Source organism: Ammospiza caudacuta, chromosome 1 (genome assembly GCF_027887145.1).
Source record: "Ammospiza caudacuta isolate bAmmCau1 chromosome 1, bAmmCau1.pri, whole genome shotgun sequence".
In the NCBI taxonomy this organism is placed as follows: Eukaryota; Metazoa; Chordata; class Aves; order Passeriformes; family Passerellidae; genus Ammospiza; species Ammospiza caudacuta.
The window spans coordinates 60,529,660-60,555,469 of NC_080593.1; the positions used below are offsets into that span (position 1 = coordinate 60,529,660).

At 41.4% G+C, this 25,810-nt stretch overlaps 1 protein-coding gene across 3 annotated transcripts in view; it reads left to right on the forward strand.

Moving 5' to 3' along the window:
- SLC66A2 (solute carrier family 66 member 2) overlaps window positions 1–25,810 on the forward strand; it is a 66,128-nt gene that overhangs the window by 26,229 nt on the left and 14,089 nt on the right. For all 3 annotated transcript variants that reach the window (XM_058806998.1, XM_058807008.1, XM_058807018.1), the window contains one exon: window positions 16,688–16,904. In XM_058806998.1, coding sequence (XP_058662981.1) covers window positions 16,688–16,904 — 217 coding nt within the window. The remainder of the gene's footprint in view (window positions 1–16,687; window positions 16,905–25,810) is intronic.

Here is a 25,810-nt window from a genome sequence, read left to right on the forward strand (position 1 = left end):
TGCAGTGGGAGGGATGGACAATGAGGTGACCTGAAGTGCTGGGCAGAGTGGCAGCGCCCACTTGCTTGCAGTTAAAATGCTGCCCGGGGCAGGTGTGACATAGAATGTCTAAGCTGCCATATGTGCTCTATGAACTGTATGTGGAGGTAATGCTAAAGGTACAGGGTGATCGTTGTACACAGCCTGATGGATTTTTTCACTTCATTTTATGTCCTATATATTTAGTTAGCTATATTTAATTATTTAAAAATCACTGAGAATATGAAGTTACTAGTTTCTAGTAAGCTAGAAATATGGAATATAAATGAATAAATCAATGCTTCTGAAGCTCTTATAAATAATGCCATTTTAACAAGGCATTTCCTGATGCTGGAGATTGAAAGGCACTTATCACTGAAGCATCAGTGCTTTGCCATTTTCATTGCTGTATGAACAGAAATCAAAATAAGCCCTTTTCTATTGTGACACAGATGTCATGCTTTCAGCCTGTAATGCAGTACACTGACCATCCTCGACTGAAAATAATTTGTGATAACTTTATTTTCTGAAAAGATTCCCATTTTCTCTCCGCTGCACATTCCCGCTTTGCAAGCAGTGATGCACCAAATGTTCATTGGAAAAGGATTTTCAAACTCTAGGAGGACATTTCAAGTGAGAGAGAAGAGAGATCTTAGACACTCTCCCTTTTCTGTTTGCTTTTAGGAGATGACTTTGGAAATCCTACTGTGTCCTATCTCTGAAGCAGGAAAATGAAGCAGTAGAACCTAAGTATTCTGTGTTCCATGTGAATGCTGAGAAAGGATGAATTAGGGCAGGGGGCTTAGGTGCTCCTGCTTTCCTGTGTGTTCTTGATCCCCTATTGCCACCACAAGAAGGTGCATGCAGTTGGCTCTGTTTAGCCCTCATGGCCCATTTAGTTTGTGTCTGTCTCTGCCCCTGAACGTTTTTAGACCTGTGAAGGCTGGAGCTGAGCACTCCAGTTATACAGTCTGCAAAGCAGTATCATGGCACTTGCATGGGATACAAGAGACTGAGGTGGAGGCTCCTGCTTGCATGGGTAACTCTTGAGTTTATTAGTGAACAAAGTGGCTCTGATGGTTTCTTGGTAAGCCAGGCTGCAGACAGGGGAGAGAAAACCCTCAATGGGAGCCTAAAGCCTGCATCCTAACCTTTTAGGCTGTTTGGGTACTGCTGGTTTCCCATCTTTTAATGTTAGTGTGATTTTTTCCTGACTTGGGCTGGAGAGACACCTGAAATCTCAGTGTTTTCCATACCAGAAAAAGGCATCTGTGACTTGCTGAGTGGCCTGCAGAAGCTGAAGGCAGGCCAATCTCTCCCCATGAATTGCAAAGGGCCTGAATCTGAGGGTTGGACTGCAGATCTCAAGTCTGATGAGATGAATGCTGCCTTCTGTGGTGCTGAGATCAGCACTTTGTCAGGGAAAGCTGCCTGCCTCGTGAAGTTTTACTTAATGATTTTCTTTTGCGATAGTAAGTTCATAGTTTTATATTTGGAATCATTTTTTATGAACCAAGGTGTGTTGAAGAGCAAACACCAAACCAAACACCCTTCTGGTGTGGATGCCAAGTTGTCACTTGTGCTGTCTGGCAGTTAACAGATGCCCAAAGAGTGGAATGCTCAAGAGAAGAAACTTGTTTACAAATTATTTGTTGGTTCTGTTCCTGTGTGTTGGGGAGGTGGGCATTGTTATGGGAAGTGGTGCAGACCTTGGCAGTAAGTGTGAAGCTGGTTGTTGGGAGTGCTGCAGTGGAGCAGATTTGGCCTGTGTGTCAACTATGCTTATCTGCACTGAGATGTGACAGTCAGCTTTCTGAAACAGGCAGTACATCATCTTTGCCCTGCCTTCCAGCTTGATACTTTTTACTGCTGCATGCACCTGGTATAGATTATTTTAGGTTGCATTAGATATTGGAGCAAACTATTTAGACATTTAGATGTGTGATAGCACAGTGTAGAGCAGTGCTGGCTTATAGCCACATTCCAGATGGCAGCCAGGACTGCTGGGGAGTTGTGCAGGACATTGTGTCAAGGAACAGGCAGAATTAAGGTGGAAGGATTACTTTGTAGGTCATAGCAGTTCCTGAATTCACTTCAGAGTCGTGTCCCACCAACTGTTGTTCCTGTTTCAAGGCCCAAACCATCTCCTTTTCACTTCCAACCACTCTGCTTCATTAAAGCTGATGAGGAAAGTATGTTTTTTTCTCTTAGTACAAAGAAAGGTTAATGTTGGAGCTACCTTTGCAAATAATAATTTGAATTACCAAGCAAGAAATATGGTAATAAAATAAATTATTTTGTGTATTTACTAAAGAAAGTTTGGTTCTGTGTGTAAATAGAGTAACTATATTTTAGTAATTATCTATTTAAATTACATTTCTTATCATCTTAAAAATTAATTAAATGGTCAAATATTGCGTTACTTTTACTTGTAACTTATAGCAAGCTCCTTGGGTTGAAAATTGATTTAAAATAGAAGTGCAAAATGACTTAATTTAAATTATAAAAAGGTAAATGAACTGCAGTGTTTGTTCTGAAAACTCATTTTTTGGAAATGTTTCTTTTTAAAAAACAAATGAAGTGGATATTATTTTCAGATAGATTTTTAGTAAAATTAATTTTCTCTTTTTTTCTCATTCTTTTATACTCTCAGTTGCTATTCAGAGACACAAGAACAAAGCAGATGTTAGCTCCAATCAATTTCTTGTTGTGAGAATAAATGAGATTTTTTACTAAGCAAAACTGAAAAAGTATAAAAATTGTTCTTACAGAAGCAGATGAAGCCTTCTAAGCTCTGGCTCCAGTGCCAGATGTAGTATTTGACTCACTAAATCTAGTAGGGATTTAAGTGAGGTTAATAGGCTGGCAAATATAGACCTCATCAGAAGGGTTCATAATCACATTTCAAAATTTGATTTTGTTTTGTGCTTCAGAGCAAATGTTTTTAGCTTCAGACTGCTATAACTAAGAGAATGGTGTGCAATCTCTGTCTATAGGAGGAGGTGACATAACACTGAGTGAGGTTGGGAGGAAAGGATGTAACTTAGCTCTGTGTGAGAAGCTGCTTCCTCTATGGTCTCAAATCAGCAGCAGAAGAGGTGGTTTTTTTAGAGAATTGTGAATTTATGGTGAGGGGCAGGGTGTACACAGCCTCCCTCCTAACACTGGGATTACTAGTAAACAGCATATTTCCCTCCATGTGGGAAGGAAACAACTGAGGCAACTATAGGAGGGAGCAACTATACCACCATTATTCCTGAGGATCTCCTTTCAGATGCATTTATTATGTGCCCTACTTTCTCTTTGCTCTGCTCTGTGATCAGTATGCATTACATCTCTGCATCAGGATCCTATGTCCCCTCCCATGGGTGGGGGAAAGATTCCAAATCCCAGAATTCAGTTCTGACAGATTTATTTTTACTTGCATTGTATGTTTATAAAAAGGGTCTTGTTCATCCTGACCGATTCCATGGAGAAATAGAAATCTGTGAAAGGAAGACAGATCCTAAGTATTTCATGGAAACATTTTTTATTTTTAAAAGCTGCTTAAAGCTGTCTTTTTTACTATTACCCATTGCAACTCAGAAGTCTGAAGAGAATTTTGGAGATGGAACATTTTAAATATTCAGAACATCTCTGTTTCTTTGCGTAAGGTATGAGTGTCAGGATATTTTTCCCATCAAAATCAGGACCAGTGCTGCTGTTTCTGAAATACATAGACTGCTTTGGTGTTACACACGCTTCTGTAGCCCTTGCAAGTATGCTTTTTTTTTTGTGCGTGCATGTGAGCATAGCTAAGCTTTAAAACCTGACATTTATCTCTATGATAATAATAATTATGTCATCCTCTCCTTTCTTAAAGTAGCTTTTTAGTAGGTTGCTTTGGAAGTGTCACAAACTGCAGTTGTTTGGAGGTAAATTTTTTCCCCATCTTACCTCAAGTTTGTATAGCCTTTGAAAAAAAAAACAGTTGCTGGTCTTGACATTCTCTGCTTCCTGTCACCCCCATTTTTTTTGTCCATTTATACCATGGCAAACTTGCAGTGACTCCTTGCTTATGTCAGTGTTTTCCACTGCTGCCCTTTCTTGTCTTTGCACCCCTTGGCATGTAAAAATCAGGAGCAGTTATTTTAAGAAAATGTCTTTTGCCTTAGATTTTTACTGTGTCTTCAGAGACACTATTTATTCCCTGATGCCTTTCCTTATGCCCTGTTGAGAGTAGGTTGTAGTAGAACAAGTAGCTGCACTTAGGGAATAGAGCAAACTTAATATGGAAATGGCTTAAAATAGTCTTGTACACAAGTACCTCATATAATTTTTGTGTACAGTAGATGGTAAAGAACTGATCAGCCCTGAAAGAAATTCACTATTTCTTCCCAGCAGAACTCAGAAATGTAATGAGGATTTTGTGGATAGGATTGTTGTTTGCAGCTCATTGTTTATGGTTCATCTGTCATCATTCTCCACATCCCTGGCACTCCTGAGTACACACTGTGAAAGGGACAGCAGCAGTGGAGGGCAAATCCCAGAATCACTTGGCCAGGGATAAAAAGATGGTGCCCTGTGGTGGCAAAGTCATCTCTCTGGTGAACACTTCCAGTGCACTCTCTTCTGCCTGCTTTGGTTTGAAGGTCTTTTGTTGTTCTTTTAAAAAGTAAAAATATTTGTAAAAGGGCATAATAGCCAAAGTCTTTTGACTCTAGCAATGGCTGGGTGCCAGGATGCTTAGCAGCAATGCTGAAGATATTCTTGATCCTCTTTTTTCCCCCCACTCCTTCTTGCCCCCTCACTTGTACTGACAGAACAGTTTGTGGGATTATGTTTTGAGCCAAATAAGAGCTTAAATGCAGGCTTGTTCTTTTCTTCTGTGTGTAAAATCTTAAAAAAAGGAAGTAAAAAGCACACATTTTGTGGCTTCAGTGGGAAATGCTTCAGAGAACTAAACTGAACTGTTAGAGATTGAGGGGGATAAGAAGAGCTTGAACTTCTGCTGGGAAATGGGAACAAGTTGTGAATGCACAGCTATGTCACCACCAAACTCTTCATTACAGAGCCACTTACTTAAATCAACTACCTTTTGATCTATGTCTTGAAGGATTTTTAGCTTTGGAGCATTGAACTGCAGGCACAAGGTGTTCAGAAAATGCACCTTAGATAAAAAGGTGTTTGGAAGTGCACCTTACATAAAAAAATGCTGCTCTTGTCAAAAGAGGGATTTATCTCTGATCAAACTAAACAGCTGGGAAGCTGAAGGGGAAATTGTGTGTCAGGATACCTCTGTCTCGCTTGGCTCCTCCAGTTACAAGTGCTGTAATCAGTAACGCAGCCTGCAGGCACTCAAGTGAAACTCTCTACTGGTCTCCTGTCCTGTAAATTCTTCCTGCTAGTGCAGTGGAAATTCCTGCTGTTCGGTGCCCGTATGCAGTAATTTAGATTTGTGCAGAGTTGTAACCAGGATGAGCTTTAGTTTAGTGGTTGTGAGGGAACACGGAAGGCATGGAGGTTCTGGAAAACCTGCTACCAGAAATCCTTTCATTCCCTTTTCCCTGGAAAGTTACATGGAGATTGGAATTACTGCCAACTTTATCTACCTATATTTATATATTTTTAATAGCAGATAAATTTCCATAGTCACCTTTTCACTTAAATGATGTGTATTGCAGTAAATGAGAAGTTATAAGTTGAAATTTTTTTGCTACTGCTGGCCTGAAATTCGTGAATTGATTGTTGGGGATAAAGGTTGTCACCAGTGAATGGTCACGTCTTCACATACACAGATACATAAATTATTTTAATGAATTTGGTCAAAATTGGTCAGAATGTAGGAGATGCTTCCAGACCTGCATGGCTAATAGCTTCATGACCTGCTGCCATAGGACATGGAAAAAAATTAAATGGAAGGTCCTTAATTCAAATCAGAGACATTAAAAGTTTAAACTGGTTTCTCAGATCTCATCTGTATGCTTGCCTCTCTCTTCATCCTCCCTCAGATTTCCCAAAGTCTTTCTTTTTATTCCAACATAGAACAAAACTTGAGAAATACAGGGTTTTTTTAGTACGGTATTCTTTTTCACCAGCCTACCCTATTATTATTACTAACTATAGATATTTGGAAGGAGGCTCTATGAAATGGAGTAGTCTGTGCCGTCATTTTGAAATATTAGTGTCTTTGTAATGCTGTTTGGATGATTAAAGAAAACTTGCCTGACATTTTCATATGTGTAGCAAGGACTGGGCAGAGGAGAGAGGCAAGTGAAAAAAAGAGACGAAAGCTTCCTACAATTTCCTCCATGCCTGTGATAACTTTAAAGTATTCAACTATCAATACTAGAATGGGTTATTCTGAGGTTAACTGAGGTAATGGCCAAGAGATGTTTAGCAGGTCACATTGTTTTAGCAAATGAGGCAGTGGCACAGGGCATTCTTCTGTTTAGACACTAAATTACTAGGGCCAATTTGGGGGCTAGAATTTGTTTTGGCTGGTGGTGAGTTACCTAGGAAACAAGGATTAAACTTGCCCCCAAAAATCCTAAATAAGGAGATGAGTTTGTATTCTCATGAAGAGTGCTTAGCTTTGTGTCGTGAACATACTTACACATGCATTTATGAATGTGTAACCGTCTGACTTCGGTGTCTGAAAAAAAAATCACAAATGCCTTCTTTTTGTGGTGTCTTCCCAACAGAGGAGGTAGGGTCTCAGGCAAGTCAAGCTCAGGCAAGGTTGAAAAAGAGGGGTCACTTATCCGCTTTTTTCTCAGAGATCTAGCAGTTCAAAAGGTGGTAAAGTCTTACGTGGCAGTTAGTTACTTCCAGAGTTTCTGGGATAACTTGCTGCATTATACATGCAACCTGGCATTGTAATCTCTGGCACAGTGGAATCTGAGTCAAACTGAATCTGGTCTAATGCACAGGTTGGTTTTGTAATGTTTAGAAGAACTTTTATTCGTTTCTTTAATTACAGTCTTTAAATGAGAAAGGACATATTGTTTCTAATATTATAGTAGTCTTGATATCTTCTGAGACTTAAGCTGCAAAGAGTAAGTTTCAGTAATATTAAAAATAAATTAAACTGTTTTCATATAGAAAACAGTTTTTTTAACAGTTTTTTATAGCTCCCAACTACAAGAATTTTAGAGTCAAGGCTGCCTGCTCTGCAATGCTGAACTTACTGCATTTTAGTCTTTCTTGGAGGCCTTTGTATATTGCCTGCTAGGGCTGTGGGTGATATCTTCGATAAACTATGCATATGATAGTGTAAAATATTGTTAAAATTATTGTAGAAATAGAAACTTAGTACTACATGTTCTTCTTGCTGTGACATTCTCATCATCCCTGCTTATCTTGCTGTCAGAAAAAGAAGTCTCTTTCTATAGTTAGCATAGAAAGGCGTATCTGGCCCAAAGAACAGTGAGCTTATCTCTTATCTGCCACCTCCATTGCTGGCTCGGTTGGGAGCAGAGACCTGAGTTCACAGCTCTGCCTTGAGGGTGAAGGGTTGGGGCGCTTCTTTAGTTTGACTTGCTCTGGGGTTTTTGGTGCTCCTGGTGTAGGAGGTGAGCAGAATTGGGAGTATTTGTAGTGAAGGCAGCGGCTGCCCAGAGTGATCAGAACTCTGTTGTGGCATTCCCTGGGCTTTCCATTTCACTGCCTCTGCTGCAACTTTAGAGGAGGATTTCCTCCTGGGCTCCGTGCTCCTTCTGAGTCACATGGCTTCCAGAGCTGTTCATTATGCTTTCACACCACCTTTCAAATACAGAGCTTATTTCTGTAGCACTGAATCCTTTGGGCCACAGCTGTCTTATTCCAGTGGCTTTCCAAGCCCCATGATCTGCCTAGTTATTAGGCTGTTTTTCTTCATTGGTCATAATTGCCACTTGTGCCTGCTGTTGAGACTGTCTCATGAATGCAGTGACTAGGAAGAACAGTCAGAACATTGGAATGGAAAGGAGAGACCTCTATACTGAACAGGCAAGTGTAGCAGTAACACAGTAGGGAGTTGCAGTAGTGATGCTACTGAGGAAGCAAGTCTTTACAGGGGGAATATAGTGCTGTAAGTACCTTGATTTAGATATACATAGCCTTAAGTTAAGTGCACTGCTCTTGTAGCAATATTGGCATGTGTGTGGTGGTGGTTGTTGTCTTTTATTCTTCTCCTGATCTTACTGGCCTGCTAGCACACCAGTAGTAGAGACCCAGTGCTTTCTCTCAGCTGGACTTGGAAAGCAAAGAACTTGGTTAGCGTATGTTGCACAAGGTACAATGGTGGGAGAGTTGCATGTGTACCTGCTGCAAGATTGCCTCAAAAGCATCTTCCATCTGGAGAAACCCAAAAAATGGCCTTGCTTTGGAAGAGAAGTCCGGAGTACTCTTCTGCACGCTTGTTTGTTGGAGGGATTGGGATAGGAGTTTGCTTCTGGCTGCCCCCAGGTTGATTACGCTCATTCTGCAGTGATGTTCAGAGATGGCTGAGCTGAGCTGTACTGCTCCATAAGGATTTCCCAGCTCAGCTGGCATTCACCAGCAATTTCCAAGCCCAACAATTGGAACCTTCTACAGATACCATACTTGCTAAAACTTCCTCTGTATTAGAACAAAAATCTTTGTTCTCCCTAGCTTGCTTTTATAATTTTGCTTTCTTTTTCATGCTTATGTATCAGCAGTGCTGTGAGGAAGAGGCATGTACATGTATGCAGGCATATTTAGGTTTAAACACACAAATTAAAATGTTGACAGGGCTGGTATCAGTGCAGCACAACTAATGTAAACAATTCTGCAGCCTTTTGTAAGACAGTGGAAATTCTCAAAGATGAAGTAAAGTCAACCTAATTTTGTGGGTTTATATAACTGCATTTTTCTCTACAGTTTTTTTTCTTCTTCACTGTGAGACTCCCATAAACTGAAGCTGTGTACAAAGCAAATTATACTGCAGATAGCACAGCAAAAGCTGTCAGCTGCACAGAAGGTGCCCAGGGTATGGATATTTTGATTTAGCTTTTCATTCCTATTGTCATTTGTGTTGTTAGCAGCAGTGGTAAAACTTTCAGAATAAATTGTAACTTTTAAATTGCTGCTCTTTAAGGGTCACAAAATAGTCAAGATAGGTGTTATCGCTAATTATCTCTAGTGAGGACCACTGTGCTAACTGGTATTCAAAAGGTTCCCTTAAACTGAAGGCTATAAAAGCAGGCAAATAGCACATTAATAGGAAAGGCAAGGTATTAAGAAATAGAGTGTGTATTGTTTGACTTTTCATATATACTAGTGCATTTGTGTCAGATTTTTTTGAAGTAGTTGTAACTCACATGTTTTTCTTAACGGCAATTGCTAATTACCTTTGGTGAAGAGGTAGAGTGGGCCCTGCAGAACCCAAAGAGGAAGGATAGAGCAGCTACTGATGCTTGTAGGTGTGTGCTGGGGGACAGTGTGGAATATGATGAGAAGCCCTGGATGGGCAGGATAGCGCTGAAAAAATGTTAGCCCACTTATGTGTAGTGTTTTTGAGAAGGAGGAAGAAGAGTGGGTAATAATCCTGATAGGAGAGAAAAACCATGAACTTGATGTGACAAAACAGAGACTCAGCATAGAAGATTTTAGAAGATTGTGAAGCTAACTAAAATTAGGCTAAGAAAACTAAGGCAGATACTTGCCTTCAAACTAGAGAAGATGACTGAAGGGAGATAGGGATAATTTTGATGTAGAGGAGGTTTCATAACACTTGAACTACTAATCTCAGGTGTTCTCTCTCCCATCAAGTACTGAAAGCTCCACTGAGCTTTTAAAAACAAAAGTTCTTTGTGTGAATCTTCAAGGTTTGTGTGGGTCAGGCTTTCAGCTTTTTTCTATGTGACTGGGATTTGACATTTTCCCCCTCTCACTTGAAAATCTGCTGGTTACTTTTTGTTGACTAGAGGACTCATGCTGGGCCTTTAGGGAGAGTCAGATACTAAGAGGAGTGGCTTTAATGAACTGACATTAGTCTAGATGTGGCCAAGAGAAGGCACTGTATGAGCCAAGGGATGACAAAAATGGATTTCATTGGAAGGGAGTAATTTGTTTTGTATAGGCTGGGGTGGTATTTTCAGAAAAGGTTCAAGACCCTCTGGAATGTTTTGCTCTAATCTTGCATTGGCTAGAGAGGAAACAGTGACAATGTTTAGGTACAGGGTCAGTGTGAAGACCAAATAGAAGGGAATGTTTGAGAGATGCTGACAGGGCTGAGCAGATATCTAAAAGTAACTCTGTTTGAGAAGTTCCTAGGTTTTGGACCTGAAGGAATGGAGATGAAGAGCATTGTCTGTTTATAGACAGTGTCCTTTCAAAAAGACAGTGGTTTGGATTAGAGCCAAAGTTTTTTTGTGCTAAGCTTTCCTTTCTTCTCTTTTGTACCATGAGTGAAAGATAACAAGTCCCTTCTCGGTCCCAATGTGTGGAAATGCTGGCTTCAGACATCATTTGCACATTTCTGTCAGTTCTTAAAAAAGGAGGAAAGAAAATCTAAATGTATCACTTCTCACTGTCTGTCTGTAGTGCTGCTTCCTTTCTTCCTTCTTCTTTCTGGAAGGAAAGGGTGCCTAGCTGGATATGTACATGATGAGAGGGAGAAAAAGTTTTGGATCATGCAGTAACAGTCATGTGTAGTCTTACTGCCCTTATCACCCCAGTTATTTCCTGGGTGCCCTGTGGGGTACTCAGGAATTTAAGAACAGAGCATCAGAGAAACCCAGGTTCTGTCTGGGAGCTGCTCAGAATAAGCAAGGTAAGGAGTGCTAGCCAGCATGCTGCTCTGCAATCCGGCTGCTGTTTTTAGATGAGACAGCTGAAATCAGGATTGGCAGGGAGGCAGATAATGCCTGAGGCAAATGTCTGAGGATTTGCTGCAGCTGAAGAACTGGAAGTGTAAAAGTCTCCTTTTCAGAATCCAGTGTCTGGGCCCAACCTCTTGTGGCAGGTGCCTTGCAAGTCCTCTTTAGAGAATGTGGCAAAACTTATTTTTAAGATGCCCCTGCTGAGTGCAGGAGCTGTGTATAGCTCAGAGCACTCAATGGAAGTGTGAGAGGTCTGAGATAGTTTCTTTTGTCAGCCTGGGGATATAAGTCTACATCTTCCAGCTGCCCAAAGAGTTGCTGTTGTAGCCAGGCTGAGATGAGGAGCAGCAGCATATTTGCTTGCAGCTCAGAGCTGAACCTCTTTTACAGCAGAGACCATGAATTCTGGGGACAAGCAGAAGAGCAAATGAAGGGGAGAGTGTTGTACTGTAGCCTGGTGGCTGAGACCCGCAGGCAGCACAGAGTGTTGCAGGTTGTGGATTCTGCATCTTCAAAGTGCGTACGTTTTACAGGAAACAGAGCATGGATAATAATCTGAAATAATTCCTAGCCTTGGCTGCATTTCATAACTGTTCCAGGTTGGATATATTGCTGTTATCAGGCTCTTTCACAGCATCTAAGCCAGGTTTTCGATTGCGGTGTTGTTGAGGGAGGCGTTGGACATCTGACAGCTCCAGCTGGACTCCTTTGATCGTGTGGCAGGAACAGGTCAGGTGGGCTGGCACGGTGGTTGACAGCCAGGTGATGGAAATTGGATATGCTTTGAACAGCACCACAGTCTCACAAAACATAAGAATTAGCTGTGTACCAAGGGGTAGGAGGATTAACTACTGAGTCATCTGTTTAGAAGGGCACTCAGGGGTGGAGACTGCTCAGCGTGCTCTTAGGAGTTAGTGAGCAGTGCTTTTCATACAAGAGGTCAAGAGTTTAGTTACGGGAGGCAGTTTGGGTGAGTGACTGTGATGTAATGGCGTTCAGTAAGGAGTGGGAGAGAGGGTAAAGCCAGCAACCTTCGTAAGAAAAGAATTTATTTCCTTGTCAAAGCTATACAGAGGGCTCAAATGCAAACTCTCCCACCTTGCAAAGACAGGCAGGGGAAATGGTAAGCTTTTCCTCGACTTCAAAAGTAGGAACCAAATGGAGGAGCTGGGTCAAATGTCTAAGGACAAGTGTTAAGTAAATGTAGTGCAAGGATATAGGTACAGAATTATGTCAAAGCACAAAATAAGTTGCAACTAGTAAGAGAAATTGAGAGCTACAGTAAATAATTTCTAGGATGTCAAAGTCTTTGCTTCACTTTCCCAAAAGGAACTAGCATGGTATCTGGCTTGGTATAAAATATTTCTTGACTAAAAATAATGTAACTGTTTGGACCTCTGTGTCATCCTCACTTGAAAGTTGATACTCTGGACTCTTCTTTGTGTCACTTGGCATCTATCCCACACCGGAATCTTGAATTTACTATTTGCATTTTGGCCCGACTGGTAATAACCATTGTTATTTACAATGCTGTCTCTGGCCTGCTTTACATTTTTCATCTCTGACATGCAAAGTGCCTCCAGAGGAGTTCTTTTAATCTCATCCTTCTTCACCCTCAAGCTGTGTAGAGTTCTCTCCAGTCAGTGCCCAAAAAACCTACTGAGCTGCTCCTTCCCCCAGCATTAATAGGATTTTCCAACATAAATCTCTCATCTATCAATGGATTAATGTGCTTAAAATGCAATTCACTAGGTGGTTTAAAGAGCTCAGCCATGGGTAATGAAATACAGTACCTTTCACCACAGTAATGCTTATTCTGATCCACACAGGATGTTAGTGACTGAAGTTACTGCTTGAACTGCATTAGCTGAGTGTACTTACAAGCCCATGTCAGGGATTTCTCACTGGGCAGAATGCAGTGAGCTGTGCAGGCAGTGCCTTCCCATTTCAGGGAGCACAAAGATATGCATCCACATTTCACTTAGACAGTTTTAAAGATGCTTGCTAGAAATAAATGATGGTTCAGGGGATTTCTTGTTTTGTCATTCTAAGGAAAAGAGATGATGGGGGGACCAGATATCCCAATATGATATTTATTATTCATACTTTTCTTCAAACATGAATAATGTTTGCAATTATAGGTATAACTTTGTTCAGTTATACATATCAGATGACATGGTCTGGGACAGGGATTGGTGTTCTCTGCCAATCTTCTTGGAATAGGACTGGTGTGCACACGCATGAATTTTATTCTGTTTTTAAAACTACTTTTTTAAAAAGCATTTAAGATTTTTTTTTTGCACATACCTGTCACTGTATTCAGCAGAATCAACTTTTTTTTTCTTTAAAAAAATATCTCTCCCATTGCAGAACTAATGTGTTTGGACACCCTTGAGAAGGGAGCCACTTGGAAAAATGAGTCACAGTTTCTTTCCAGACCTTGAAGTGATGGGTGTGTGACTTTTTTCCCTCTGAATTTTTGAAACCATTTTTCAAAGAAAGTAAACTTTAGTCTTGGTTAAAAATAAGAAATCATTTGGCAAAACATTTTAGCAGTTTAAATAAGGGCTCAAGAAACTACAACCCTTATGGAAAGTCAGGTGTTTCATTCTCTACTTTTTTTTTTTTTTTTTTTTTTTGTAATGCAGTGTGGTGAGGTTTAGTGTCCTGAAACAGACTTCTGCATCTGGAGAACACATCTGTTAAGTAGAGGAATTAGTGATTATATATTGGGTTGTTTTTACAATAACTCAGGTGTTTTTCTGCAAAGCTATTACTAAGGTTATGATTGCTCTTATCTCTTTTGTCTTCTCTTCCCTTCTTCCTTTCTTTCTTAACTATATTACCAAGGAAAATTTATAGCAGAAACCAGAACTTATAAACTACTACAGTGAAATGGAGATTATCTAGCATCATGATAGTTTTGAGCAAAGTAGGGTCTCTGTACTAGTAATTAGTTCTCCTGCTTCAGTTGAAATCCTGTTTCACACGGTGTTTTTCTCATCTGTGCTCAAGTGTTTACATGGATCCATGGATTTTGTAGCTTGCCTCATGATAGCTGTGGGAATGTTGACTTTCGTGGTTTCATGAACTTCCTAAACTTCTGTTCCTTCAATGTAGTTTTGGTTCTTTGGTTTCTGTTATGAAAATGAACTGGGGAAATGAGGATTTGGTGTCCAGAGATGAGTATTTTGAAAAGAATCTTTGAGCATGTGGAGCACGCAGGAGGAAAAACATGGTGTATGCAGGGCAGATGTGACAGCTGGTAGGAAGGTGTAATGAATGAAGGGCCATGGGCCCTTCATCTCCAAAAAGGAAAGCCTTCAGAAAGCTCCAGAAATGCACAAGGCTCATGTGGTTTGGGCTGTGCCAGCACTGGGTCTTTTATTTAGTCTTGTGTCCCTGAATTCTGAGGCTGAGGAGCCACTACCCTAAAATACTGAAAGTCAACATTTACATTGACAGTGGTTTTGCCCCAGGTCATTTTATTGAGTCCTGGATAATGGCTGATAATGCTGCAGGTTGGGTATGGCTCCTGGCCAGCTGGGCCTTCCTCTTTGGTGGCAAATTAAAATTATTCAGCTGGGTGCACTCAGGAGGTGTCCTGAGGTGAGGGTTTGCCAAGCACTAAAAAGAGAATAGCTAATAAAGTGTGTCTGAGCGCCAGACTGATACTGATACGAAGGTATGAAGAGATGTAGAATATAAAACTATTACTTGGTGTGTGTATGTATCCTGAGGCAGCCAAGTGCCTGTATTCCCATCTCACTGAATTTTCTGTTAGTGTTAGTCAGTGGAGGTCGATGTCTTCCTTGCTTGAGTTAGCAGTGGCACTATTTCTGTGGCTTTCTCAACTACTTCTGAAGTGTCAGCCATGGAGATCTTCTAGTGATGTGCTGTGTGTTGCATGGCTTTGGGCTGGTTGTAATGTCCCTGTTAGAACAGTAGTTCCTCACCTTGGTAGTTCAGAGAGTCCAGTTGGTCTGAAGTAGGTGAGTATGCTTTTATGAAAGGAAGGCAGGGACAGCACCTGCTAACAAACAGTTATTGTAGCATTTTTGTTAAAAATGAAGTTGTTACATTGCTGTACAATCAATTGCTATGGGGTTGTGTATTTTATTATTCATCAATAAGACTGCCAGGTATTTCCCAATGATACGCTGTTAATGTACCAAGCAAATGCCATGGTTGGTTTGCTCCTTCTTTCCTTCCCTCAGCAGGGGATATTGTGTGCTGTGGCTGAGCATTTCATTGTGATAGATGCAGAAATGGGTGCCACACCTGCACTCCTTGGTGCTGGCAAAGGCAAGAGCAAAGCTTTGTCCTGGAAGTGAAAGTGGTGATGTCTGTGAGAGGCTTTTTTCCAGGCAAAATCTTGCCTCCGTCTTGTACCTGTCTGAGTAAAACTGTAGCAGGTGTCCTGGCATCTTGCCCTTCCCCACAGGCAGCTGCACTGCACCAGGGAACAGAGCTGTGGACTTCAGGTGACCTTCTAAGCAGCTTGGATTGAGGCACTTGGAAGGCAGAGATAATGACCTAAGAGAAAGAATGCTTGCACTGCGGTGCTTGGGACCTGTTATTAGGACTGGAAGGTTTTTGTGAAACATTGCCTATGCCAGTTCCACTAGAGCAGTATCCAGAGTCCTTCATGTTTGATAGGAAGGTATTTTTGAAATGCTTACTTTTAAAAAGTTATCTTTTGTCATGGTTTGACACTGGCACAATGCCAGTGCCCCCATGAAAATACTCTCTCCCTGGTTTCTGCTGTGAGATGTGACCAGGAATAAGCAAAGCAGGCTCTCACTTAGAAATAAAGGAGAAATTATTAACTAAACTACAAGGAAAAGAAAAAAAGAAACACACAAGGAAAATGAAAACTTCACAAATACATCTCCTCCTCCTCCCCACCAAATTCCCAATACAAACCTCTATCCTTTGTGGACAATGAAAACTTGACAGAACATTAACCCTTCCTAGAAGAGAGATAGGAGTAGACGATAAAGAAGGAAATGGGCAAGTGATGAAGCTATGGGCCAGAGAGAGAGATGTTGGAGGAATGGAGAAGATGGAGTGGCATTTTTGCTGGACTCTTTTTTTGGTGCACCCCTCCCTTCTTCTCATTCTCAGCCATGCTGCCTGCTGCCAGCACATGTTTATCAAGTTTCAAGGTAACAGTCACAAGCACAGGCTGCACTCTCTCTCTCTGTCTGTCTCCAAGAAAGAGAAGAGAGAGACGAGCTGCCCGGTGCCTCCCGGTACTTCTTTCTTCCACCCTTCCACCCTCAGGGTCAGGCCTACCTCTCCCAGCCGCATGGCTTTGCCCTCCCCCGCTGTGCAGGGGAGGTCTGACCTGCTTCCCTTGCCAGAAAACCAAAGAGAGCCTCCCAAGGAAAAGCCCTGCTTTTAACCCTGTGTTCTCAGAAGCAGATCCAATGCCCCAGTAGCCAAACCAAGTGCCAATATTAAAATCTGAGCACCCATTAACCTGACCACAGCATCCCAGAAGACCCATTTCCTGTCAAACCACCACATCTTTGTAAATACTTTGTTGGCTTGCAAGCCTTTGTTTTCTCGTTTCTTTATTGACCACCCCCCAAAAAATGATTTTGAAATCAGGACTATTATTTTTTATTTTTCTTGGTTTTGTTAGTTTTTTTTGCAGAGGGGAGGTGGGGTGGGGATGATCGCAAGTGTGTTTGTTTGGTTGTTTAATTTTTTTTAATCCTATCCCTCATTTTCTACTAACCCCTTCCACCAAGGACTGTGGCTCCCTCATGCTTCCCAGTTCTCAATTCCACCCTGATTAACTTTGAGTTGGTTGGGAAAACATATTTAATTCTTCTTGCATTCTCGTTCTGTTGCAGATTTTGACTTGAACTATTTTTGGCATTGGAGCAAGTTTACAGACTACGTGCAGTGTGTCCTCACGTTCACTGGTGTGACTGGTTACATCACTTACCTGTGGCTGGACTCCTCCCTCTTTGTGGAAACGCTGGGCTTCCTTGCAGTGTTCACTGAGGCCATGCTGGGCGTCCCCCAGCTGTACCGCAACTACCAGAACAGATCGACAGAAGGAATGAGGTACGGTGTCTGTCCTACATCAAACACGTGTGTGCCTTCATGGGGGGTGTCTCTGCAGTGTGGGAATGCTTTTCCAGGAAGGGCAATGTCATCTCTACAATTTTTACTTGAAAACACAGCAGCAATCGGAGTAGACTTTTCTGTCAGTAGGAGCCGGTGCAGCACTGCTGAAGGCAGTGGGAGTTCCATGACACCTCTGAAGTCTGCCCATTATCGAAGTCCAGCTGGGAGTTCCAAGGTGAAACATGTTCTAGTGAAATAAACATGTGAAACCACTGCTGTAGCCATTAGCAACGTGTTACAGTTCTACTCAAGCTGTGCTACACCGGTAATTAGAAATGGTCCAAAGAGATCTTGCATATCAAAAGTAATAAAGAGGATGAAAATATTTTGAGCCTGCAGCCTATAACTATCAGTGTTACTCATATAATTAGCTTTTCCTCACATATCTGCTCATCACTTCTTCATAATCCATTACTACATTTGTAGCAAATGACATCAGTACTTATTTTTGTGTCAAAGCTTGAAACTGACATTTGCGAAAGTGCCAATGCGACTTTTACAGTCATGACTGTAAAAATGTGGGACAGAAAATTTTAATCTTGTGCCCACTCTTGAGTCATTAAGTCAGATTATTTTTTCACACTGTTTATTGGATAACTCAAATGGTAACACTAAGATTGCAAAGGCAACTTGTGAAGCTTTTGGAGAGAGGAAACCTTCACTGTGGTGCATCAGTGCCCTGATCTGTAGAAACAATACAGCAGCAAATGCAGTTCACAAAGTGCTGTGATCATTTGTGACTGTCATCTGTTCCAGTGTTTCATTATGACTTCTCTGCATTTCTTTTAAAATTTGCTGGGATAATTTTTACTTTGGTCAAGACAGTTAACCATGACACCCCCAAACGAAGGCAATTCTGTCCTCTGTTCACATTGTTTGCTTTATTTGTTTGGCTTGAGCATGCTTATACTAGCTACTCTGAGATATTTTCTAACTTGAAATGTTGAAACGTTCAGAAATTTGCTTTGATACTTAAGGCATTTTCTGATTGGGAGCCCCTTTTGTACAGAATGAGTCAGGATTTGCTTCCAAAATATTGGGGTATTTTTCATGCACTCACTGTCTTGGAAAATTCTGTGCCTGTGATATCCAGAAAGCAACTTACCTGCTAAACAGTTTCTATGCTCTGGTTTGACTTTTTTTTTTTTCCTTTTCTGTTTTTCATCTGTGAATCATAATGCCATAATAATGATGGCCACTGGTTGTATTTTGCTTTTCCTAACTCCTTCCCGGGGATGTGAGTTTCAGTTTTGCTATTTCTTGTATGTGCTGTTAGCAAAAGGATTTTAAAAACCTTTGTTCTTTGTAAACTGCTAAGCACAGAATTGCAGAATTCTCATCTAAGACTACTTGGCGAAAGAGTGCCATGTTTAGTCCAGAGAAAATAGCATAAAAGCTCACGTTTCCTTGTCATGGAGCAGAACCAGGTCAAGCATAGCCACGCTGCTTATCACTTGTGCCCATGGTTCCAGAATGCATTCCTCCTTCTGGTTCCACTCTTGAAGAAATACTTTGTGTGGCATTCGACATTGATGGATCTGGGCACTGATGAAGTAATGTACAACTTTCTGCTGTTGTACTGCAGTGGGAGGATATTCATGCATGTGTTGGTGCTCTTTCTTTTTATCAAGTTAAATTGTGGTTTTATATATGTTGTAGGTACCACACACACTTTGTAGTACCATGCAATCCTAAATTGACTGCATGTTCTCTAAGCATTACTGGGCTGTTCCTCCTGTGAGAGTGAGTGACTTCTCCCAGTGTATTGCCTTCTGTTGAAGGAACTGTTGGAAATACTTCCTCTGAACTTCCCTTCCTGTGCCCACTTCTCTAAGTGCATATCAAGAAGAAACCCCAGTCATGGGAATACTGAAGGGAGCATGTAACAGTGCAGCCAGCCTACTTGCCTGGGTATTTACCAGGTGAGGGCTGGCTGATGCCCAGGTCAGCTGATTCTCACTGCTCTGTGCAGTTATTTACAGCTCAGGGCAGAAATAACCCTGTGTGTGGTTGGTTACATTGTCGGAAGCAATTGCATTGGGGATCCAGGCCAAAATGGCTGGCTGCCAGCTGTGCTCTTAGCAAGCCTCAGTGGCAAAGAAAAAGAAATGAGTTTCTAGTGTCTCTGTGACTTTAAGCTTAATGGGAAGAGCAATGAGTATTTAGCTGTTCTATATAGTGACCTTCTGGTCAATCATCACATCCTGGTTGGAGGTGGTAATTTCTTAAACCACAGTAATTCTGTCACCCAGTGCAGGAATGCAGTCTGTGTCCCTGATAAAGATCACAGCCTTCACTACTGCCAGAGAAGTGGTTGTTCACAGGTCCTCATGGCTTGGCTTAGAAAAGCTGTAATGTGCATCTGTCTCTGAACTGGGACAGAGCAGCTGATCCATTAGTTCTATTTAGCAAACAAGTCTTTTCATAAAGGTTAACTGTTGAAAAAGAAATGGAGAATAAGGTCTCAGTATGTGGCCCCATCTGATTGGAGTATCCTGCTGGACTCCTCTGATACTCTTGTTTCTGAAAAAAGGCCACACTATCCACAACCCTTCCTGCCCCACTAACATCTGTTTAAGTGAGAAGCTGGGGACATCTCATACTTGACATAGCAGTCATTTCTTGATAAACAAACTTGGAGACCAGGGGCCACGAAAGAGCCAAATGGGAGAGCTGGCTGCAGTGGCAGCCAGGATATCCTTTAGGAGTCTGTTGTGGAAAGGGTCCTATCATCTCACCCCTGTATTTCCTTTTGCTACTGCCTGAAAAGTCCCCTAGTGAAAATATCCTTTGTGTCTAAGGTAAATGTTCAGAGGGCATCTGCAGCTTAGGCAGTTATGTTTATTGTAATAGAGCATGACTGGAGTGAAGGAATCACAGTTATGTGCTTTGTAGTGCTCCTGAGAATGAGTCTGCTGGTTCTTTGATATCTCTGTTCTGCTGGATAGAGCTCCTCACATCTTATTTTTAAGTTTTCATTTTCCCCTTCCTCTCTCGTTTTCCTGCTTTTTGTGGGATTATTGCTACTTGGTCGTGTAGCTTCCTCCTCTCTTCTGACAGAGCAGAGACCAAAGGAGAAGTTGGAAAGTAATGGAAACAATAAAAATAGAAAGGAGATGCATGCAAAAGGAGAGTAACAGCTTTTGTGAAGTGAAGATAGTGTAATATGTCCTTGTGGGCTGATGGTTGATGGGTGGAAATTTTCCTATGATTAAGTAAACTAGTTAAAGCAACAGAAATTTTCATCATGTTCTCTTTGACAATTCACCTGGTTACTTTTGGAGTGAGTACTTTATGGAAACTTGGAGCTCTGTTTAAGTATTTAAGTACTTTTGAATGGTTGCAAACCTAAATAGTACAGTAGTAGTTATATAAATTATGGTACTAAACTTGACAGAAGTGCTTTGTAAAGAATTGTGTTAATACCTATCAAAGAAATATTTACTTAATCTCCATTCTTTTCAAGAACTAAACTAGTTCAGTCAGGTGACCTAGTAGAAGAGTAATTTGATTACTTTAATTATTGGGGTGGATTAGAATTATAAGCTGTTATGTTAGAAAAAGGACAAAAGCTGCCTCAAAGTTGAAGAGCTTTAGAGTAATTGAGAAAAAAAATAAAAGATGGTTCATCACTTGTAAATTTGCTTTATATTATGTGGTAAAATATTTCAAGATTTGACATCCAGAACACCTCTCCTCTACCACCTGTTAGGAGTCAGAGTGGCTGAATACTACAGTTGGGATCTGATGCTCCTTGTTTTATTAACTGCTTTTGTTTTGAGACAGGAAATATACAGACAGGAACTTACTCATTGCCTCCCCACTCCTTCTAGGATAGTTGCCTCCCAGTCACTTTCTCTTTCTAATAAACTGCATTCATGAGAAATGGTGGTGTTCAACAGGAGGCAATGGAAAGAGTAGGAAGGTTGGATTTGGATCTGGCAGCAACACTGCTGCACACAGAGGTCAGTGCATTGGGAGAATGTGTGGACAGCAGCTTTTGTGGAGTTGCTGTAGGGGGGCACTGTGTGCTTTTGTGCAGGTGTGGGGAGAGCCTCTGAGGGGAGGCACTGCTGTTACTATGCTCTCCTCATAATCCCAGCTGACCTTCCTCCACCAAAGGAGGAAAATGGAGGGTTGTCCTGGAGTGACTTCATGATGCTTGTATCCCCGTTTGTCTGTTTAGAAATAAGTTTTGCACCTTTAAGAGTGGAAGTAGGGGAGAGAAGAAGCATGGAGTTTATCAGAAACTGCACTTGCTCCCCTGCTTCCTGGTGCTGGACTGTGTTGCCTGCAGCATGGACAGACAGCGGGACAGAGCTCTCCTTTGCTTTTAGTTAGTTTTTAGGTAGCTGAGGCAGTGAAGTTCCCTGGACTGTGGTTTGTCTTTTTCTTTGGTTTCTGTTTAAACCTGCTCTGGACTGAACACCCAGAGGAGCACCAGCAGCTCACACCTGTGGCCACCAGGCTGGGCCTGGGCTGCGGCATTTCCAGTGCTGGAGGAACTGATAAGAGACTGAGTGAGCTGAGCTGCAACCCAGGGAGGGGCCTTTCTGAGTTTGTCACCTCCTTTAGAGCAGTAAGAGGTTCTACTGTTTAATATTGTTCCATTTTTTTGTGCTGATGAATACTTTGCCTGTTAAATAAACAGGTTTTTTCCACTTTTCTCCAAGGAAGTATTTTCCCAAACCCGATGGGGGAGGGGCCACTTGAGTTTGCTTTCTAGAGGAAACCCCTTTGGAGGTTTTCTCCCAAATTTGCCCTAAACAGGACAAGGGTGTTCATCTGTACCGTCTGTGGCCAAGTGGTAGGTGTATGGTCCTACCCAAGGACCGTGTTAACCTTGGGACTGCGTGAGGGTTGATTTGCTCCAGGACAGTATTGCATTCCCGTCTGCTGCCCTGCTCCAGAAAAAAGCAACTGCCCTTCATCACAAGTTTTTTGCAAAGACTTCTCAAAATCACGTGGCAGTAACCCTTTTTGACTGCCAGCTGCTTCTCAAACCCCATGGAGAAGCAGTTTCTTTTAGTCAGAGCTGCTGCATGGCACAATCTTCCCAGGTCCGAGAAGGAGGTCTGGCAGTAGGACAGAGCTGGGCTACATGTCTTGAAATGTCAGAAGCCACAGTCCATCGGATAGCCAAATGTGCCCATCAGTTGTTAGCTTGGAAACATGTGGGTTCAATAAAGCAAGGTATTTTTGCAGCAGTAGTTGGTATCCTGATATGCAGTGTTGTCTCTTCCCTGGCTGCACCCTGGGCATGGGATGGCTCTTGCTGTGCCGGCTCAGGGCTGCACATGCAGCTGCAGGGTCAGAAGGACACAACCAGGGAAAACCTGTGTCGTCCCTCTGCCAGCAATTTCCCAGGTCTGTCTTCTTGCTCATAGCCAGCTTTCAATCTGCTTGGAAGGAACCTCCTTTCTTCACAGCTTTGACTGTTGTGTTTGGCTGACATTGGGTTGGGGGCGCAGAATTTCACTGCTTGGAAACAGGCAACACAATCAGTGACTCTGCTTATGTGTTGATAGGAGACTGTCTTGGGAAATCTAGTCTGAAAAGGCTGAATGAGGATAATCTCAGGATTTCATTCAATCTGGTTATTGTGGTATGAAAGAAAAATATTAATTTAGTTCATCCTGTGGCAGTGCTGGGTCAGTCACAGTGATTATCCTGTTTTAAAAAGCGCAAATCACTGATGGAAAAATAATTGGCGTTTATTGTCTCAGAAGCTGCTGGAGTCAAAAGCTGCAAATTATAAAAAGCTTTTTCATTCAGAAATGTTTTATAAGGTATGCTGCAGCTGTGAGCTAGTTATGAGCAAGTGTTTGTCTGAAATGTATTCAGTGAAATGAGTGTGGTATAAAGATGTATGAAAGAAATAAATTCTATTAAATGATTCTACTATGTATATGTATTTAATACATTATTTACTTTTTGCCTCTGTAGATAATATTAAAAATACTAGAAGACAGTATTTCTTAGATAAATTTTATTGTTGGTTGCTTTTATTGAATACTACTCTATAGCTTTTTCCTTTATGAGATATGCAGCTCTTTATATAATTTTTCAGGAGAAACTTTTGAATTCTGAAACCAGTGTTTGTCCCAGAGACAAATCCTGGGTTTATTCAAAAGCTGTGAAGTAATGAAAGCTGCTGTATTTTTTCTGCCTGTATTGTATTAACCAGTTGCTATGATGGAGCAACTGCAGGCTTTATTCAGGACTGGCTAACCAATGTCTGGCCACCTCCCTTAGTGAGATTTTAGATTTAAGGAGATTGGGCAAGTGCTCTAAAAGTGTTACTCCTGTGGTTTCTTGGGATTTTTTAGCCTAAGAGAATTTTTTAGTTGTGAGTAAGTAAAACAGCTTCAGTAAGTTACTTCCTTTGGAGTAACTTTTGAATTACTTCCTTTATGCTATTTAAAAGAAAACAAAACCCTGTGCTAGAGGGAAGTAGCGAGACTCGTGGATGTTTCTGCTCAGGCACCAACTGTGTATTAGCTTCTTCAGCATAAATTTAGTTCAATTTAAAAGGGAATTGACATCTGTTATGGCAACTTTGCTACATATCTGTGCTTTTTTGGGGAGACTCAGTAAAGGAGTGAGAGAAATTAACTGGAAAAGAACTTTAAAAGTGCTAAAAAGGAGGGAAGTTAAAAGAGAGTGATGCAGGCAATGGCTATATTGAATGTTGTGGGTTTTTTTCTCTTCAGCTCCTTTCTCTCCCTGTCAGAAATTGCATGGATGAGAGCAAAATCAAAGAAATAGGAGTAGGGATAATGGATGCCTATGTGAAAGATTTCCTTTCCTGAGTATGCCACATACACAAAGCAGACCAGTACAGCAGAGACCTGAGTAAGGAGTAAATTGTGCCCAGTCCAGAACTAACACCAAGGAAGATGCCAAATAGAGAGAGAACGGTTTCCCACAGGTTTTGGCATTGTACCCTCCAGCTGCTTTATATATTAAACAGACAAAGCAGAGAACATGGAAGGAGGGGTATGGGAGGTGAGGGCCACTTAGTTCAAGGAAACAAACAGCCCCCAATATAGTTTTGTGGATTCAAATCATCTGACCCAACTAAGAAGCAGGTTTTCGTTGCATAAAGCATTGTGCAGACAGTCACAGGGACTAAGTTATGAAAGAGGAAGTAGTTCTTGAGGGACTAGTTAGGACCTAAAAGTTAAATATGGGGCCCTAGCAAATACAGAAATCAAGGTCTTAAGCATGAGCCAGAACTACATCAGGTAAATGTAAAATTAGTAGCTCTACTTAAAAGTGGTTTGTACTTAGGGTTGTATAGCCCATTCCTTATTTTTGCTGCCTTTCCTATTGCACTAAGTTAATCAGAACTGTCACTGTGCTTACAAATTGCCTATTTTAAACTATACGTATAATTTGCTGTAGTTCTGTGATTGTATTCTTTTGTCTTCCTAAATGCTCTTCTTTACTCAGATCCTTGGTTTTCTTTGTGGACCTACAATTGTTGTCATTACTTCTGTAGCTTCAGCCAGCATTCGTAGTTTTCTGGACAAGTTTTACTTTTTGGATTGTGTTGCTTTGCTGACTTTCCTCTTCTGCTCCTGGCACTGATCAGCTGGTGGCTGTTGTTCTTTATTGTGGCTTTTATGTAAAATATTCCAAGGTTTTTCATTTGTGGACTTTACAAACACATCCAGATTGGCATAATAGTCAGTGAACAGTTTTTGTGACTGGATGGACGAGGTTTTTGTAAGGCTTACTACAAATAGTTTGTCTTCCCTCTTAACCTTCTCATTTGTAGTTCCAATGGGCAACAGGAACATCAGATTCCCTTCCCAAATCTGCCTGTTTTAAGGCTAAGAGATTAAATAAAGTAGTCTGTAGTTCTCAGAAGATTTCTAATTTCTTCTCCCTTGAAAGTATTACTACATCAGGAAAATAAACAGGCTTGGTCTCAGTGCACTCAGGATGAGGGCAGAGTCCTGTCAGCATGTGAACATGTGGGCTGAAACTATTTTATTCTAATCCTAGGAATTAAGTGGATTCTCTCCTCTTCTCCAAACTCTCTTTTCACTTGGAGCAGACCTGTGATTGATGCCCCAGGTTCAAGGGCCTGCACTTCCTGCTTAATTCTCTGCAGGTCTGTGGCCTGTGGGTTGCTGTGCTGGGTCAGCACTGCAGTCACCTCTGCGCTCGCCTGCTGTGTCTCTCCAGGGCTGTTCTCTCAACACCTGCAGCAGGACAGTGTGAGTTCCAAACACAGTTCTTTTTTCCCTGTGTACTCAACACATCTGAGAATTTCAGGAACTGAAGGAAGAGACATGTGGAAAAATCCAGGAGGGAGACCTTCCTTCCCTCAGCCTCCCAGCACTTCTGACAGCGTGAGCAGCAGTATCCACTTATCTTAAGCATCTCTAAGGTTGTAGCGCAGTGTGGGCTGCTAAAGTTCTTGCACATATTGAACTCTTCTCATTTTTCTTCCCCTGGCACTTCATCCCCTCTGTTCAAAAAGTAAAATCAAAGCAAATTACTTCAAACCAAAAGCATTCATCTTTTACAAATAGTTCAAGGCCTCTGTACAATATAGGAATAAAGCTCTGCTGGCATGTTTAATGAGTGCTCTCTCAGTAGGTGCTTTTCTCTGTGCCCTGAGAATTTGAATGACAAGATAAAATTTATTGTACTTCTGTTACAAAACCATTCCATTAAGTTTAGGTGCTCCATCTTCCTCTAGCAAGGAAGTGTCATGCAAGGTATTTTGCATAAATAAGGTCAGGTCAAGGCACAAGAGATGGGAATTGAGCCTGTCATGAAGATACCTGAGAGATGAAAGTTTTTTAAAAATGTTGTCTTCCTCTCTT